This window comes from Oncorhynchus kisutch, linkage group LG17 (assembly GCF_002021735.2).
Source record: "Oncorhynchus kisutch isolate 150728-3 linkage group LG17, Okis_V2, whole genome shotgun sequence".
Classification (NCBI taxonomy): Eukaryota; Metazoa; Chordata; class Actinopteri; order Salmoniformes; family Salmonidae; genus Oncorhynchus; species Oncorhynchus kisutch.
This window is the reverse complement of record NC_034190.2, coordinates 75,517,196-75,532,596: the sequence shown is the minus strand read 5'-3', so window position 1 is coordinate 75,532,596 and position 15,401 is coordinate 75,517,196. Positions and strand designations below refer to the sequence as shown.

The 15,401-nt window shown below is 41.2% G+C and overlaps 1 protein-coding gene across 3 annotated transcripts in view; it reads right to left on the bottom strand.

The window, feature by feature from the left end:
* LOC109908310 (glycoprotein-N-acetylgalactosamine 3-beta-galactosyltransferase 1-B) overlaps nt 1-15,401 on the bottom strand; it is a 34,227-nt gene that overhangs the window by 17,577 nt on the left and 1,249 nt on the right. The window contains exons 1-2 of one of the 3 annotated variants that reach the window (XM_020506930.2): nt 3,128-3,636; nt 1,466-1,612 (exon numbers count right to left, since the gene is read on the bottom strand). In XM_020506930.2, coding sequence (XP_020362519.1) covers nt 1,466-1,546 — 81 coding nt within the window. In that variant the 5' untranslated portion in view covers nt 1,547-1,612; nt 3,128-3,636. Of the gene's footprint in view, nt 1-1,465; nt 1,613-2,442; nt 3,063-3,127; nt 3,637-15,401 lie in introns of those variants that run through there. The other 2 variants (XM_020506932.2, XM_031794620.1) reach the window with 2 other exon arrangements.

Sequence of the window (15,401 nt, the reverse complement as noted above, 5' to 3'; positions counted from 1 at the left end):
AAGAGATGTATTCAATCCACTAATACTAAATATGGGCTTGTAACACATAAACATCTTTATTTTTTGTCTTCTGATCTTGGACAATGTTTCTTAGAGGTATGGGTAGTGCTATGTTGAAGTGCCACCAGGAGGCGCCTTGCTTCTAGTGGACCTGAAAGGTTTCTCAACTTCGAATGCTCTGTCATTTAGATCAAGACAATTAAATTTAAGAAACTGTAAACAATTTGTTTTTATGTTGGTAATTATAATAGTTACATTTCCAATTTAAGTGTGAAATGAAATGTTGATAACAAGCCGAGTAGACAATCAGATAAAACCAGGCAAGGTAGCTAGCTAGCCTAATTGATTTAGCTTTTCTCTTGTCTTGTCTTCTTGATGTAAATGTTTTCATTGATAACTGTACAAAATACTCATACTTGACATTTTGAAGAGCATTTTTCATTAGCTAGACCTAGATAAAATGAACTGGCTAGTAATTCAGGTAAGATATGGAGCTAGCTTGCTAGCTAGCCAGTCATACAGAAGAGAGGGCTGCTGTAGGATTGCTATTTTACCTGTAAAATGTATCATCCCTATATAGCTAGCTAGCTAACTACATAGCTACATATCTCGATATAGCGGAATTATGTTTTTAGAATGTTTTACTAATTAAAAATTAACACCTGAAATGACTTGAGTCAATTATTTATTCAACCCCTTTTTGTATGGCAAGCCTAAATATATTCAGGAGTTAAAATGAGCTTAACATGTCCCATAATAAGATGCATGAACAGTGCAATACTAGTGTAATAAGTCAGTGAAACGACTAACTCATTCACAGTAAAAAGCTATCACTATCATGATTTCAAATTATCAATATGCTTTTTTCTTTATATTCATTAGGAAGTTGCGTAAATAGCAGTTGTTTGGGGGAAAAGCATATAAGTTACGCATTTTCACAGGTGTTTTTTCTTGACTGATTACCCTTTGATTGATGTGGTGCTACATATGTAGGATCTTAGTTTGATCACTTTTGTTGATGAGAATTTTCCTGCAAACTTGTTTGATTCAACGTTCAACGTTTAAAAGGGCTTCTAACGTGTGTAATTTCCACTTAAAACGTTCAGACTTGATTTGCCCTAATGTAAAATGTGTCAACCCCTACAAAAATGTTTAATTAATTATAATCCACATAATTCAAATTTCCTGCTGTAGCAAACTAGCTCAAATTAAGATCCTACATCTGTATTGCATGTTATATCGTTTGAAAGGGCTGTTTCTCAGCTTTCAAAATATGTATTATGTCTTCATTTATGGTTTGACATCAGAAAATAATGCTCATTAATGTACGCAGAGGTCATGGTCTCAATAAATTCAGGAATTCCAAAACTCTCCTACAGATGATGCAACAATGCCAATATGGCGATTTACAGTTACAGTTAGCTGGTGTTCTGAAGCCTAGTGTTTCCATTTCACTTTAACCCACCTGGCGCAGGAAGTACAGGCTCAGGGTTCCCACTAAGAAACCCATGTAGAAGCAGCATCTGGAGCCACTCAAGCCTTTCATGGTGACCTCCTCCCTCTCCTCGTCTCTAGTAGTTCCTCCTTGTCACTATGATCACAGCATCTCTGTCTGAGATTGAAAGAGAACAGTAGGGATGAATAGGCAGACAAGATAGCCACCTAGAAGCAACAATAATTTCAAAAATAAACTCTCCAGCACAATGCCAGTATGCACATAAAGTATGTGAAAATGGTACATTTCTACATTTTGTAGAAAAAAATTATAATTAAAAAGTTTTACCCGATGACATCATCAAAAGTTTAACCTCACTAGGGTCTGTGGGACAGTCCCATCTGGCCAACATCCAGTGATATTGCAGAGCACCAAATTCAAAAACAGAAATACTCATTATAAACATTCATAAAACATACAAGTGTTACATCGGTTTAAAGATTAACTTCTTGTTAATCCAACTACGGTGTCAGATTTCAAAAAGGCTTCACGGCGAAAGCATACCATGCGATTATCTGAGAACGCCGCCCAGCAGACAAATCATTACAAACTGTTACCAGCCAAGTAGAGGAGTTACACAAGTCAGAAATAGTGATAAAATGAATAACTTACCTTTGATGATCTTCATATGGTTGCACTCACAAGACTCCCATTTACTCAATAAATGTTTGTTTTGTTCGATAAAGTCCCTCTTTATATCCAAAAACCTCTGTGTGATTTTCAGTGATTTTCTTACTTTTAACCCTGCCCTGTGATGTCTCAGGGAATAATTATTTTAGGAACTTTCTTCTCATCTTTTTAAACACAGATCATAGAAATGCAACATTTTCACATATGTATAAACTGGTATTGTACTGAAGATAATGAATTGTTGAAAAGTGGCGGAACTGCCCTTTAAGTAGTAAATTGCTTGTTTTGCATGAACCATGACAGCTCAGCCCAACTACCTGTGAAAGTACACACTGGAGGTGTGTCAGGAACCTTGCTCTTCTGTAGACTTTGTCTAGAGAAACCAATTGGCCGATAGCAATGCAATCTTATCACCCAGGTATATGTTCTTGTTGGATTCATTTATTTTAGATGAGAGCGAAACTACAAGAGTGAAAGCGCAAACAGGAGTGGCCAGTTTACTAGAATCCGGTCCATTGACTAGAAGTTAAATTTCAAAAGACATTTCAGACGTGCAATGGAACTACAGAGACCCTTGCCACCATAGTTTTCAGATAAACAAACTCACTTTAACACATGTGGAGGTTAGAGACCTCTAATCATGGACCAGGAAGTTAATTATTTACACTAAATAGGCCAAGCTTATATAACCCTTTAACAGACAGACTAGGTTACACTGTCTGTATCCCCTCTGCTGCCTGCTGTACTGCACTGAAAAACATGTCTAAACACAATGGTAACATTGTATAGTACAGTTTGCAAGCTACCCCGTATCTTCCCTAGCCTTAATCTCCTGGTGGGTGAGAATCTGGACTAGTCCTAATAACTGGAGAAGATAAATTTATACAATGTTACAGAGACCACCACGACAACATAACAGTGACGCACGCGTGTTAACGCGATCATCTTTCCCCGTCAATACATTTTATCATCAGTTATTGTGTCCCAAAATATAATAATTACCTGTGTTTGTTGACCAGAGTTTGTTGACGATAATATGGAAAGCAACCTCCACATTGAGAGTGCAACCTAGCCTACAATGAATTGCTGAATTTCGAGACTAAAGGACGACATATAACATTACACCATCACACAGTGGGTCAGTCCAGTATTGAAGTTTGTAAAGCTCTCTATGTACACAACCGCTCAGAAAATAAACGACAGCATGAATAACGTCACTGTAAAAATCCACGTTTTTAAGCATTACAGTGTAATCTCCGAAACCGCGGCATTTGACCGATGGAAATATCGCGTTTGACATAAAAACCCGCCTCCTTCCCGAAACCACGCTCCTAGATTGAGAGGATCAAAATGTGTGAGACGCTGCGCAGAATTACAGATTTTTGCAGCCTCGGTACAGATCACGTAAAAAAAACTATTTACAGGTTAGTTATTTCGCAGTGGACAATAATTTGCAGATCAGTGAATCTGCGCATCACCTTGTTCGCAATGCATGATAATTTGTAGGTCAGTGAATCTGCGCGTCACATTGTTCAAACCAAAAACAGTACAAAAACAAATACTCTTGAGTATATTGGGTGCGTTCCAGATCTGATAAAATAATAGAGATACAAAGATACGCCTAGGATGCAGGATGCATCCAGGATGCAGGAAGCAACTGAAAATAAAATCCAATAAAATGTTATTGGTCACATACACATATTTAGCAGATGTTATTGCAGGTGTAGCAAAATGCTTGTGTTCCTAGCTCCAACAGTGCAGTAGTATCTAACAATTCAAAACAGTAAAACGCTTCACACAAGTTTTCTAGTCATTTGAATGAATGAAATACCAACATTTATTTAGAATAATATGACTTTTAAATACTTTAACGAGATTAGTAGCCTACACTACGTATCTTTATAGGCCTATGTGACTGCAGTTATAACTAGGCCTTTATAGCCTACTCAGAACTTCTGGGTAAATAACTGCAGCCTGGTCGTATTTGCACAATTCTAATCACATTAGGGCACGTTAGTTCAACTGTCCCGGTATAGGGATACCGATCCCGTAGATTCACTTTTTTTGGTTACTACATGATTCCATATGTGTTATTTCATAGTTGTGATGTCTTCACTATTATTCTACAATGCAGAAAATAGTCAAAAAATAAAGAGAAACCCTTGAATTAGTAGTTTTTTTATAACTTTTGACTGGTTCTGTAAATTATACCAAAGTCAGTTAGAATTGTGCAAATACGACCAGGCGGCAGTTATTTACCCAGACGTTCTGAGTAGGCTATAAAGGCCTAGTTATAACTGCAGTCACATAGGCCTATAAAGATATTTAGGCTACTAATCTCGTTAAAGTATTGTGATGACCCTCCCACTCTGTCTGCCGTGTTCTCTCTCTTTGCTCTGGTTTTCTTATTAGGATGCCGGTGGGCGGAGCCAGGAGGGTTGTCAGCTACATGGGAAACACCTGGGCCCGGGTGTGTCCCAGGATAAATAGACCTCTTCCACATTCATTGGGGAGACTCTCTCCATGCAGACACCTTCATAGATTTTGTTGTGGTATTTTTGCTTTGGCACCTTTCAACACCCCGCATTATCACATGTATGCATGCCAAACACTCACTCACTCACTCACTCACTCACTCACTCACTCACTCACTCACTCACTCACTCACTCACTCACTTACACTAGTGATTACACACACTATTGTTAATTGCATTTAGGTTACCTTAGTTAATAAATATATTTGGTTATTCCTTATCTCCACGTTGTCTCCCTTTTTGTTACGGGCTTCGAGCAGGTTCGTGATAGTATTAAAATTCATATTCTTCTGAATTAATGTAGGTATTTCATTGATTAAAATGAATGGAAAACCTGTTCACTGTGCATGCCTTTATCAATAGTTTTTTCCCAGCATGTCCCTCTCAGTTCAAAAGCTTCTACTTTGCATATCTGATGTTGTTTTTAAGATAATAGGCTTCTAGACTAAACTAGTTTGAAGGGACAGCAAACAGGCCGTGGCTGGCTAGCCGATGTGGAACGAGATTAGGAAATCTTGTTCTATCAGACACTCGCGCACGTGTGCACGCACTTACACAATTGAGGCACAATCTCTGTTAAATATTAACCAATACATGCCATGTGAGGAGGTCAAGGTACAAAACCCTTTAAAATATGACTAAATAAATTACATATATGCTAATAACATTTATTGAAACCTTTTACAGTAAATGTGGGTGTATGTATGTGGTTTATTTTTATGCAGAACATGCTTGTTGAGTCCATATCAATTTTGGCCACTACATTTCCCCCTAACAAAGTAAGGTTTCTTATTGTCTATGTAGATAACCTTAATGCCCCCAAATCCTTGTTTTCTGGAGTCTTGTTAAGGCCACATTAAAACTATAAAGTTTCAAATCTTTTACTGATTGAAGGTCAAGTATTGTCTGATAAGAGTAAAAGGAACTATACAAATGTGAATTAGCAGGTAATGAATTCGAGACCGGATAAAAAATTTAAAACATGTATTCAATCAATTATTATTATCATGGAGGTAAATGCTCTCCCTCAAATTAAATATTTCAAAGCATGCCATTCTGAGTTGCCAGTTTTCAGATTATAAACATGTTTAGCAAATCCTTGCAAAAGGTCATGTACAATAATGCATTCTGGGTACTAGTCTGTTCAGCTACAGTGTCTTGCCACTCCTTGTCATGCTAAACATCTTTGGTGCATGGAGTACACGGAGCAAATGTTAGTTAAACATACTTGTACGCCCATGCTACATAATACACTATCATACAGTTAAAGTAGGCGTAATATGAGTGCAAATACCACAACTGAATAAATCATTAACAATATGTGCTATGGTGCTCTGTCTGCTCAGACGCTGAAGTCCAGGTACAGTTGAAGTGGGAAGTTTACATACACCTTAGCCAAATACATTTAAACTCAGTTTTTCACCATTCCTGACATTTAATCCTAGTAAAAATTCCCCATCTTAGGTCAGTTAGGATCACCACTTTATTTTAAGAATATGAAATGCCAGAATAATAGTAGAGAATGATTTATTTCAGCTTTTGTTTCTTTCATCACATTCCCAGTGGGTCAGAAGTTTGTATACACTCAATTAGTATTTGGTAGCATTGCCATTAAATTGTTTAACTTGGGTCAAATGTTTCAGGTAGCCTTCTACAAGCTTCCCACAATAAGTTGGGTGCATTTTGGCCCATTCCTCCTGACAGAGCTGGCATAACTGAGTCAACTCAAATCAAAATCACATTTATTTATAAAGCCATTCTTACATCAGCTGATATCTTAAAGTGCTGTACAGAAACCCAGCCGAAAACCCCAAACAGCAAGCAATGCAGGTGTAGAAGCACCGTGGCTAGGAAAAATTCCCTAGAAAAACCAGAACCTAGAAAGAAACCTAGAGAGGAACCAGGCAATGAGGGATGGCCAGTTCTCGTCTGGCTGTGCCGGGTGGAGATTATAACAGAACATGGCCAAGATGTTCAAATGTTCATAGATGACTAGCAGGCTCAAATAATAATAATCACAGTGGTTGTAGAGGGTGCAACAGGTCAGCCCCTCAGGAGTAAATGTCAGTTGGTTTTTCATAGCCGGGAGAGAAAGAATGAAAGAAAAAGAGAAAGAGAGAGAGAATTAGAGAGAGCATACTTAAATTATCCCAGGACACAGGATAAGACAGGAGAAATACTCCAGAGATCACAGACTGACCCTAGCCCCCCGACATATAATCTACTGCAGCATCAATACTGGATGCTAAGACAGGAGGGGTTGGGAGACACTGTGGCCCCATCCAACAATCCCCCGGACAGGGTCAAACAGGCAGGATATAACCCAAAGCACAGCCCCCACACCACTAGAGGGATATGTTTAACCACCAACTTACCATCCTGAGACAAGGTCGAGTATAGCCCACAAAGATCTCTGCCACAGCACAACCCAAGGGGGGGCGCCAACCCGGACGGGAGGATCACGTCAGTGACTCAACCCACCCAAGTGATGCACCCCTCCGAGGGATGACATGGAAGAGCACCAGTAAGCCAGTGACTCAGACCCTGCAATAGGGTTAGAGGCAGAGAATCCCAGTGGAGAGAGGGGAACCGGCCAGGCAGAGACAGCAAAGGCGGTTAGTTGCTCCAGTGCCTTTCCGTTCACCTTCACACTCCTGGGCCAGACTACACTCAATTATAGTACCTACTGAAGAGATGAGTCTTCAATAAAGACTTAAAGGTTGAGACCGAGTCTGTGTCTCTCACATGGGTAGGCAGATCATTCCATAAAAATGGAGCTCTGAAAGCCCTGTCTCCAGCTGTTTGCTTAGAAATTCTAGGGACAGTTAGGAGGCCTGTGTCTTGTGACTGTAGCGTACATGTAGGTATGTACGGCAGGACCAAATCGGAAAGATAGGTAGGAGCAAGCCTATGTAATGCTTTGTAGGTTAGCAGTAAAAACCTTGAAATCAGCCCTTGCCTTAACAGCTTCTTATGGCTTAGATTCCGCTACCAGGATCGATATGACAACAGCCAGTGAAAGTGCAGGGCGCCAAATTCAAACAACAGAAATCTCATAATTACAATTCCTCAAACATTTAAGTATTTTACACCATTTTACAGATAAACTTGTTGTTAATCCCACCACAGTATCCGGTTTCAAAAAGGCTTTACGATGAAAGCACACGAAACGATTATGTTAGGTCAGTACCTAGTCACAGAAAAACACAGCCATTTTTCCAGCCAAAAAGAGTAGTCACAAAAAGCAGAAATATAGATAAAATGAATCACTAACCTTTGATGATCTTCCCAAAAATCTCAGTTTACATTGGCGCGTTATGTTCAGTAGTTCCACAACATCTGGTGATGTACTCATATACTCATAATAAACATTGATAAAAGATACAACAGATCCACTTTTCCTTAATGCAACCGCTGTGTCAGATTTCAAAAAAACTTTACGGAAAAGGACACCACATAATAATCTGAGTACAGTGCTTAGACAACAAAACAAGCCATACAGATACCCTCCATGTTGTGGAGTCAACAGAAGTCAGAAATAGCATTTTAAATATTCACTTACCGTTGATGATCTTCATCAGAATGCACTCCCAGGAATCTCAGTTCCACAATAAATGTTTGTTTTCGATAAAGTCCATCATTTATGTCCAAATACCTCCTTTTCTTAGCGCGATTAGTAAACAAATCCAAACTCACGCGGCGCGGGCAAGTCCAGGGAACAGTTCAGACAAAAAGTTATATTACAATTCGCGGAAACATGTCAAACAAAGTATAGAATAAATCTTTAGGATATTTTTTTTTTTTTATTGTGGAACTGAGATTCCTGGGAGTGCATTCTGATGAAGATCATCAACGGTAAGTGAATATTTATAATGCTATTTCTGACTTCTGTTGACTCCACAACATGGCGGGTATCTGTATGGCTTGTTTTGTTGTCTGAGCGCTGTACTCAAATTATTGCATGGTGTGCTTTTTCCGTGAAGTTTTTTTTAAATCTGACACAGCGGTTGCATTAAGGAGAAGTGGATCTAAAATTATATATACTTATTTTCCACCATAATTTGCAAATAAATTCATTTAAAATCCTACAATGTGATTTTCTGGATTTTTTTCTCTCATTTTGTCTGTCATAGTTGAAGTATACCTATGATGAAAATTACAGGCCTCTCTCATCTTTTTAATTAAGTGGGAGAACTTGCACAATTGGTGGCTGACTAAATACTTTTTTAGGCAATGAGGCAATGAGTTGAAAAACTACAAACCTCAGATTTCCCACTTCCTGGTTGGATTTTTTTCTCAGGTTTTTGCCTGCCATATGAGTTCTGTTATACACACAGACATCATTCAAACGGTTTTAGAAACTTCAGAGTGTTTTCTATCCAAATCTACTAATAAGATGCATATATTAGCATCTGGGCCTGAGTAGCAGGCAGTTTACTCTGGGCACCTTATTCATCCAAGCAACTCGATACTGCCCCTAGCCATAAGAAGTTACAGGAAGCCAGTGTAGAGAGTCTAGCACTGGAGGAATATGATACATTTTTTGGGTTCTAGTCAAGATTCTAGCAGCCGTGTTTAGCACTAACTGAAGTTTATTTAGTGCTTATCCGGGTAGCCGGAAAGTAGAGCATTGCAGTAGTCAAACCTAGATGTGACAAAAGCATGGATACGTTTTTCTGCAACATTTTTGGACAGAAAGTTTCTGATTTTTGCAATGTTACGTAGATGGAAAAAAGCTGTCCTTGAAACAGTCCTGATCTGTTCATCAAAAGAGAGATCAGGGTCCAGAGTAACGCAGAGGTCCTTCACAGTTTTATTTGAGACAACTTTTCAACCATCAATATTAATTGTCAGATTTAACAGAAGATCTCTTTGTTTCTTGGGACCTAGAACAAGCATCTCTGTTTTGTCCGAGTTTAAAAGTAGAACATTTGCAGCCATCCACTTCCTTATGTCTGGAACACAGGCTTCCAGCGAGGGCCATTTTGGGGCTTCACCATGTTTCATCTAAATGTACAGCTGTTTGTCATCTGCATAGCAGTGAAAGTTAACACTATGTTTTCGAATGACATCCCCAAGAGGTAAAATATATAGGGAAAACAATAGTGGTCCTAAAATGGAACCTTGACGATCACCGAAATTTACAGTTGTTTTTTCAGAGGACAAACCATCCACAGAGACAAACTGATATCTTTCCGAGTCAGGCTCGCAGACGCTTTTTCAGATTTGCCCACAAATGTTCTATGGGTTTGAGGCCAGTGCATTGTGATGGCCACTCCAATACCTTGACTTTGTTGTCCTTAAGCCATTTTGCCACAACTTTGGACGTATGCTTGGGATCATTGTCCATTTGGAAGACCCATTTGCGACCAAGATTTAACTTCCTGACTGATGTCTTGAGATGTGGCTTCAATATATCCACATAATTTTCCCTTCTTCATGATGCTATCCATTTTGAAAGTGCAGCAGTCACTCCTGCAGCAAAGCACCCCCACAGCATGATGCTGCCAACCCCGTGCTTCATGGTTGGGATGGTGTTCTTCAGCTTGCCTCCCCCTTTTTCCTCCAAACATAACGATGGTCATTATGGCCAAACAGTCCGAGTTTTCAAAAAAAAAGGGGGCTCTTTTTATTTTGGTTTTGGAGCAGTGGGTTCTTCCTTGTTGAGCGGCCTTTCCATGTTATGTCGATATAGGACTTATTTCAAATATATATATATATTTCACCTTTATTTAACCAGGTAGGCTAGTTGAGAACAAGTTCTCATTTGCAACTGCGACCTGGCCAGGATAAAGCATAGCCGTGTGAACAGACAACAACACAGAGTTACACATGGAGTAAACAATAAACAAGTCAATAACATAGTAGAAAAAAATCATCTATATACATTGTGTGCAAAAGGCATGAGGAGGTAGGCAATAAATAGGCCATAGGAGTGAATAATTACAATTTGGCAGATTAACACTGGAGTGATAAATGATCAGATGAACATGTGCAGGTAGAGATACTGGTGTGCTAAAGAGCAGAAGAGTAAATAAAATAAAAACAGTATGGGGCTGAGGTAGGTAAATTGGGTGGCTATATACCGATGGACTATGTACAGCTGCAGCGATCAATTAGCTGCTCAGACAGCAGATGTTTGAAGTTGGTGAGGGAGATAAAAGTCTCCAAATGCAGAGATTTTTGCAATTCGTTCCAGTCGCAGGCAGCAGAGAACTGGAAGGAAAGGCGGCCAAGTGAGGTTTTGGCTTTAGGGATGATCAGTGAGATACACCTGCTGGAGCGCGTGCTACGGGTGGGTGTTGCCATTGTGACCAGTGAACTGAGATAAGGCGGAGCTTTACCTAGCATAGACTTGTAGATGACCTGGAGCCAGTGGGTCTGGCGACGAACATGTAGCGAGGGCCAGCCGACTAGAGCATACAGGTCGCAGTGGTGGGTGGTATAAGGTGCTTTAGTAACAAAACGGATGGCACTGATAAACTGCATCCAGTTTGCTGAGTAGAGTATTGGAAGCTATTTTGTAGATGACATCTCCGAAGTCGAGGATCGGTAGGATAGTCAGTTTTACTAGGGTAAGTTTTGCGGCGTGAGTGAAGGAGGCCTTGTTGAGAAATAGAAAGCCGACTCTAGATTTGATTTTGGATTGGAGATGTTTGATATGAGTCTGGAAGGAGAGTTTGCAGTCTAGCCAGACACCTAGGTACTTATAGATGTCTACATATTCTAGGTCGGGAACCATCCAGGGTGGTGATGCTAGTCGGGCATGCGGGTGCAGGCAGCGAACGGTTGAAAAGCATGCATTTGGTTTTACTAGCGTTTAAGAGCAGTTGGAGGCCACGGAAGGAGTGTTGTATTGCATTGAAACTCGTTTGGAGGTTAGATAGCACAGTGTCCAAGGAAGGGCCAGAAGTATACCGAATGGTGTCGTCTGCGTAGAGGTGGATCAGGGAATCGCCCGCAGCAAGAGCAACATCATTGATATATACAGAGAAAAGAGTCGCCCCGAGAATTGAACCCTGTGGTACCCCCATAGAGACTGCCAGAGGACCGGACAACATGCCCTCCGATTTGACACACTGAACTCTGTCTGCAAAGTAGTTAGTGAACCAGGCAAGGCAGTCATTAGAAAAACCGAGTGACTGAAACTCAAACTGAGTCTGCCAATAAGAATATGGTGATTGGCAGAGTCGAAAGCTTTGGCCAGGTCGATGAAGACGGCTGCACAGTACTGTCTTTTATCGATGGCGGTTATGATATCGTTTAGTACCTTGAGCGTGGCTGAGGAAACCGGATTGCACAGCGGAGAAGGTACGGTGGGATTCGAGATGGTCAGTGATCTGTTTGTTGACTTGGCTTTCGAAGACCTTAGATAGGCAGGACAGGATGGATATAGGTCTGTAACAGTTTGGGTCCAGGGTGTCTCCCCCTTTGAAGAGGGGGATGACCACGGCAGCTTTCCAATCCTTGGGGATCTCAGATGATACGAAGGAGAGGTTGAACAGGCTGGTAGTAGGGGTTGCGACAATGGCGGCGGACAGTTTCAGAAATAGAGGGTCCAGATTGTCAAGCCCAGCTAATTTGTATGGTCCAGGTTTTGCAGCTCTTTCAGAACATCTGCTATCTGGATTTGGGTAAAGGAGAAGCTGGGGAGGCGTGGGCGAGTAGCTGCGGGCGGGGGGGTGGGGGCGGAGCTGTTGGCCGAGGTTGGCGTAGCCAGGAGGAAGGCATTGCCAGCCGTTGAGAAATGCTTGTTGAAGTTTTCGATTATCACGGATTTATCGTTGGTGACCGTGTTACCTAGCCTCAGTGCAGTGGGCAGCTGGGAGGAGGTGCTCTTGTTCTCCATGTACTTTACAGTGTCCCAGAACTTTTTGGAGTTAGAGCTACAGGATGCAAATTTCTGCTTGAAAAAGCTGGCCTTTGCTTTCCTGACTGACTGCGTGTATTGGTTCCTGACTTCCCTGAACAGTTGCATATCGCGGGGACTATTTGATGCTATTGCAGTCTGTCACAGGATGTTTTTGTGCTGGTCGAGGGCAGTCAGGTCTGGAGTGAACCAAGGGCTATATCTGTTCTTAGTTCTGCATTTTTTGAACGGAGCATGCTTGTCTAAGATGGTGAGGAAGTTACTTTTAAAGAATGACCAGGAATCCTCAACTGAGGGAATGAGGTCAATATCCTTCCAGGATACCCGGGCCAGGTCGATTAGAAAGGCCTGCTCGCAGAAGTGTTTTAGGGAGCGTTTGACAGTGATGAGGGGTGGTCGTTTGACCGCGGACACGTAGCAGATACAGGCAATGAGGCAGTGATCGCTGAGATCCTGATTGAAGACAGCAGAGGTGTATTTGGAGGGCAAGTTGGTCAGGATAATGTCAATTAGGGTGCCCATGTTTACGGATTTAGGGTTGTACCTGGTGGGTTCCTTGATGATTTGTGTGAGATTGAGGGCATTAGTTTAGATTGTAGGACTGTCGGCGTGTTAAGCATATCCCAGTTAAGGTCACCTAACAGAACAAACTCTGAAGCTAGATGGGGGAGATCAATTCACAGATTGTGTCCAGGGCACAGCTGGGAGCTGAGGGGGGTCTGTAGCAGGCGGCAAGAGTGGGAGACTTACTTCTGGAGAGATTCATTTTTAAAATTAGAAGTTCGAACTGTTTGGGCATAGACCTGGAAAGTATGACAGAATTTTGCAGGCTATCTCTGCAGTAGATTGCAACTCCTCCCCCTTTGGCAGTTCTATCTTGACGAAAAGTGTTATAGTTGGGTATGGAAATCTCAGAATTTTTGGTGGCCTTCCTAAGCCAGGATTCAGACACGGCAAGGACATCAGGGTTGGCAGAGTGTGCTAAAGCAGTGAGTAAAACAAACTTAGGGAGGAGGCTTCTGATGTTGACATGCATGAAACCAAGGCTTTTTCGATCAGAGAAGTCAACAAATGAGGGTGCCTGGGGACATGCAGGGCCTGGGTTTACCTCCCCATCACCCGAGGAACAGAGGAGGAGTAGGATGAGGGTGCGGCTAAAGGCTATCAAAACTGGTTGCCTAGAGCGTTGGGAACAAGGAATAAAAGGAGCAGATTTCTGGGCGTGGTAGAATATATTCAGGGCATAATGTGCAGACAGGGGTATGGTGGGGTGCGGGTACAGCGGAGGTAAGCCCAGGCACTGGGTGATGATAAGTGAGGTTGTATCTCGGGACATACTGGTTATAATGGGTGAGGTCACCGCATGTGTGGGAGGTGGGACAAAGGAGGTATCAGAGGTGTGAGGAGTGGAACTAGGGGCTCCATTGTAAACTAAAACAATGATAACTAACCTGAACAACAGTATACAAGGCATATTGATATTTGAGAGAGACAACCAGCAAGGCATAAAGTAATCGTAGGTCTTGATTGGGAGAGCTTGCTAAAACAACAGGTGAGACAACAACAGCTAGTCAGCTAACACAACAACAGCAGGTAAAATGGCGATGACCAGGCAGAGAGGGTCGGATTAACTACACACAGAGCCTGAGTTTGCGGCTGGGGCCAACAGATAAAACATAAATAAACAGAATGGAGTACCGTGATTAATGGACAGTCCAGCAGGCATCAGCTATGTGGCCAAGTGATCATAGTGTCCAGGGGGCAGCAGTAGATGGAACAGGGAAGCCGCCACTACGCTAGCACGCGGGCGACAGTTTTACTGTGGATATACATACTTTTGTACCTGTTTCCTCTAGCATCTTCACAAGGTCCTTTGCTGTTGTTTTGGGATTGATTTGCAATTTCTGCACAAAAGTACATTCATGTCTAGGAGAGAGAACGTGTCTCCTTCCTGAGCGGTATAACGGCTGTGTGGTCCCATGGTGTTTATACTTGTGTGCTATTGTTTGAACAGATGATCGTGGTACCTTCAGGCATTTGGAAATTGCACCCAAGGATGAACCATACTTGTGGGGGTCTACAATTTTTTTCCTGAGGTCTTGGCTGATTTCCTTTTATTTTCCCATTATGTCAAGCAAAGTTTGAAGGTAGGCCTTGAAATACATCCACAGGTACACCTCCAATTGACTCAAATTATGTCAAATAGCCTATCAGAAGCTTCTAAAGCCTTGACATAATTTTCTGGAATTTTCCAAGCTGTTTAATGTGTTACAGGAATTCTATTCCTATATGTTCATCAACCAATTAAATTAAAACACTCTGCCCATTTCTAAGAATTTGCAAGATACTTATTTGCATAAAATGGACAGAGACCAGTCTCCAAATCAATCAATAGCGTTTATTCTCGAGAGTACTGATCATAATACAACGTACATTGGTTTATATCACATTTCCTCATAGCGTTTTGAATGCTGCTCCTCCTTCTCTCCGATACAATGGCAATATAGTTCACAAGCCTTCCCACATTGTCTGCCACTTGTTAAACAATCTACTACAAGCCCAAAGTCTCTCCCCTCTCTGGGTAGAGACAGGATGTCCTGTAAGGAACACAGCATTCCAGCCCGTCTGACAATAGCTCCATTAGTTTCTAACCAGGAACAGAAAGTCCTTCTAATTCTTGACGAAAACTACACACATTACATTCAGTATTATGATTATAATAAGATTCATACATCCATACAGTAACATAGTAGTATTCTGTTCAGTTATAGTTCTGATTTCAATGTATACATAATTTAGTCATTATCCATAAAAATCCCTTAACATAAAGGCACAGTCAACTTAGTGTATGTAAACTTCTGACCCACTGGAG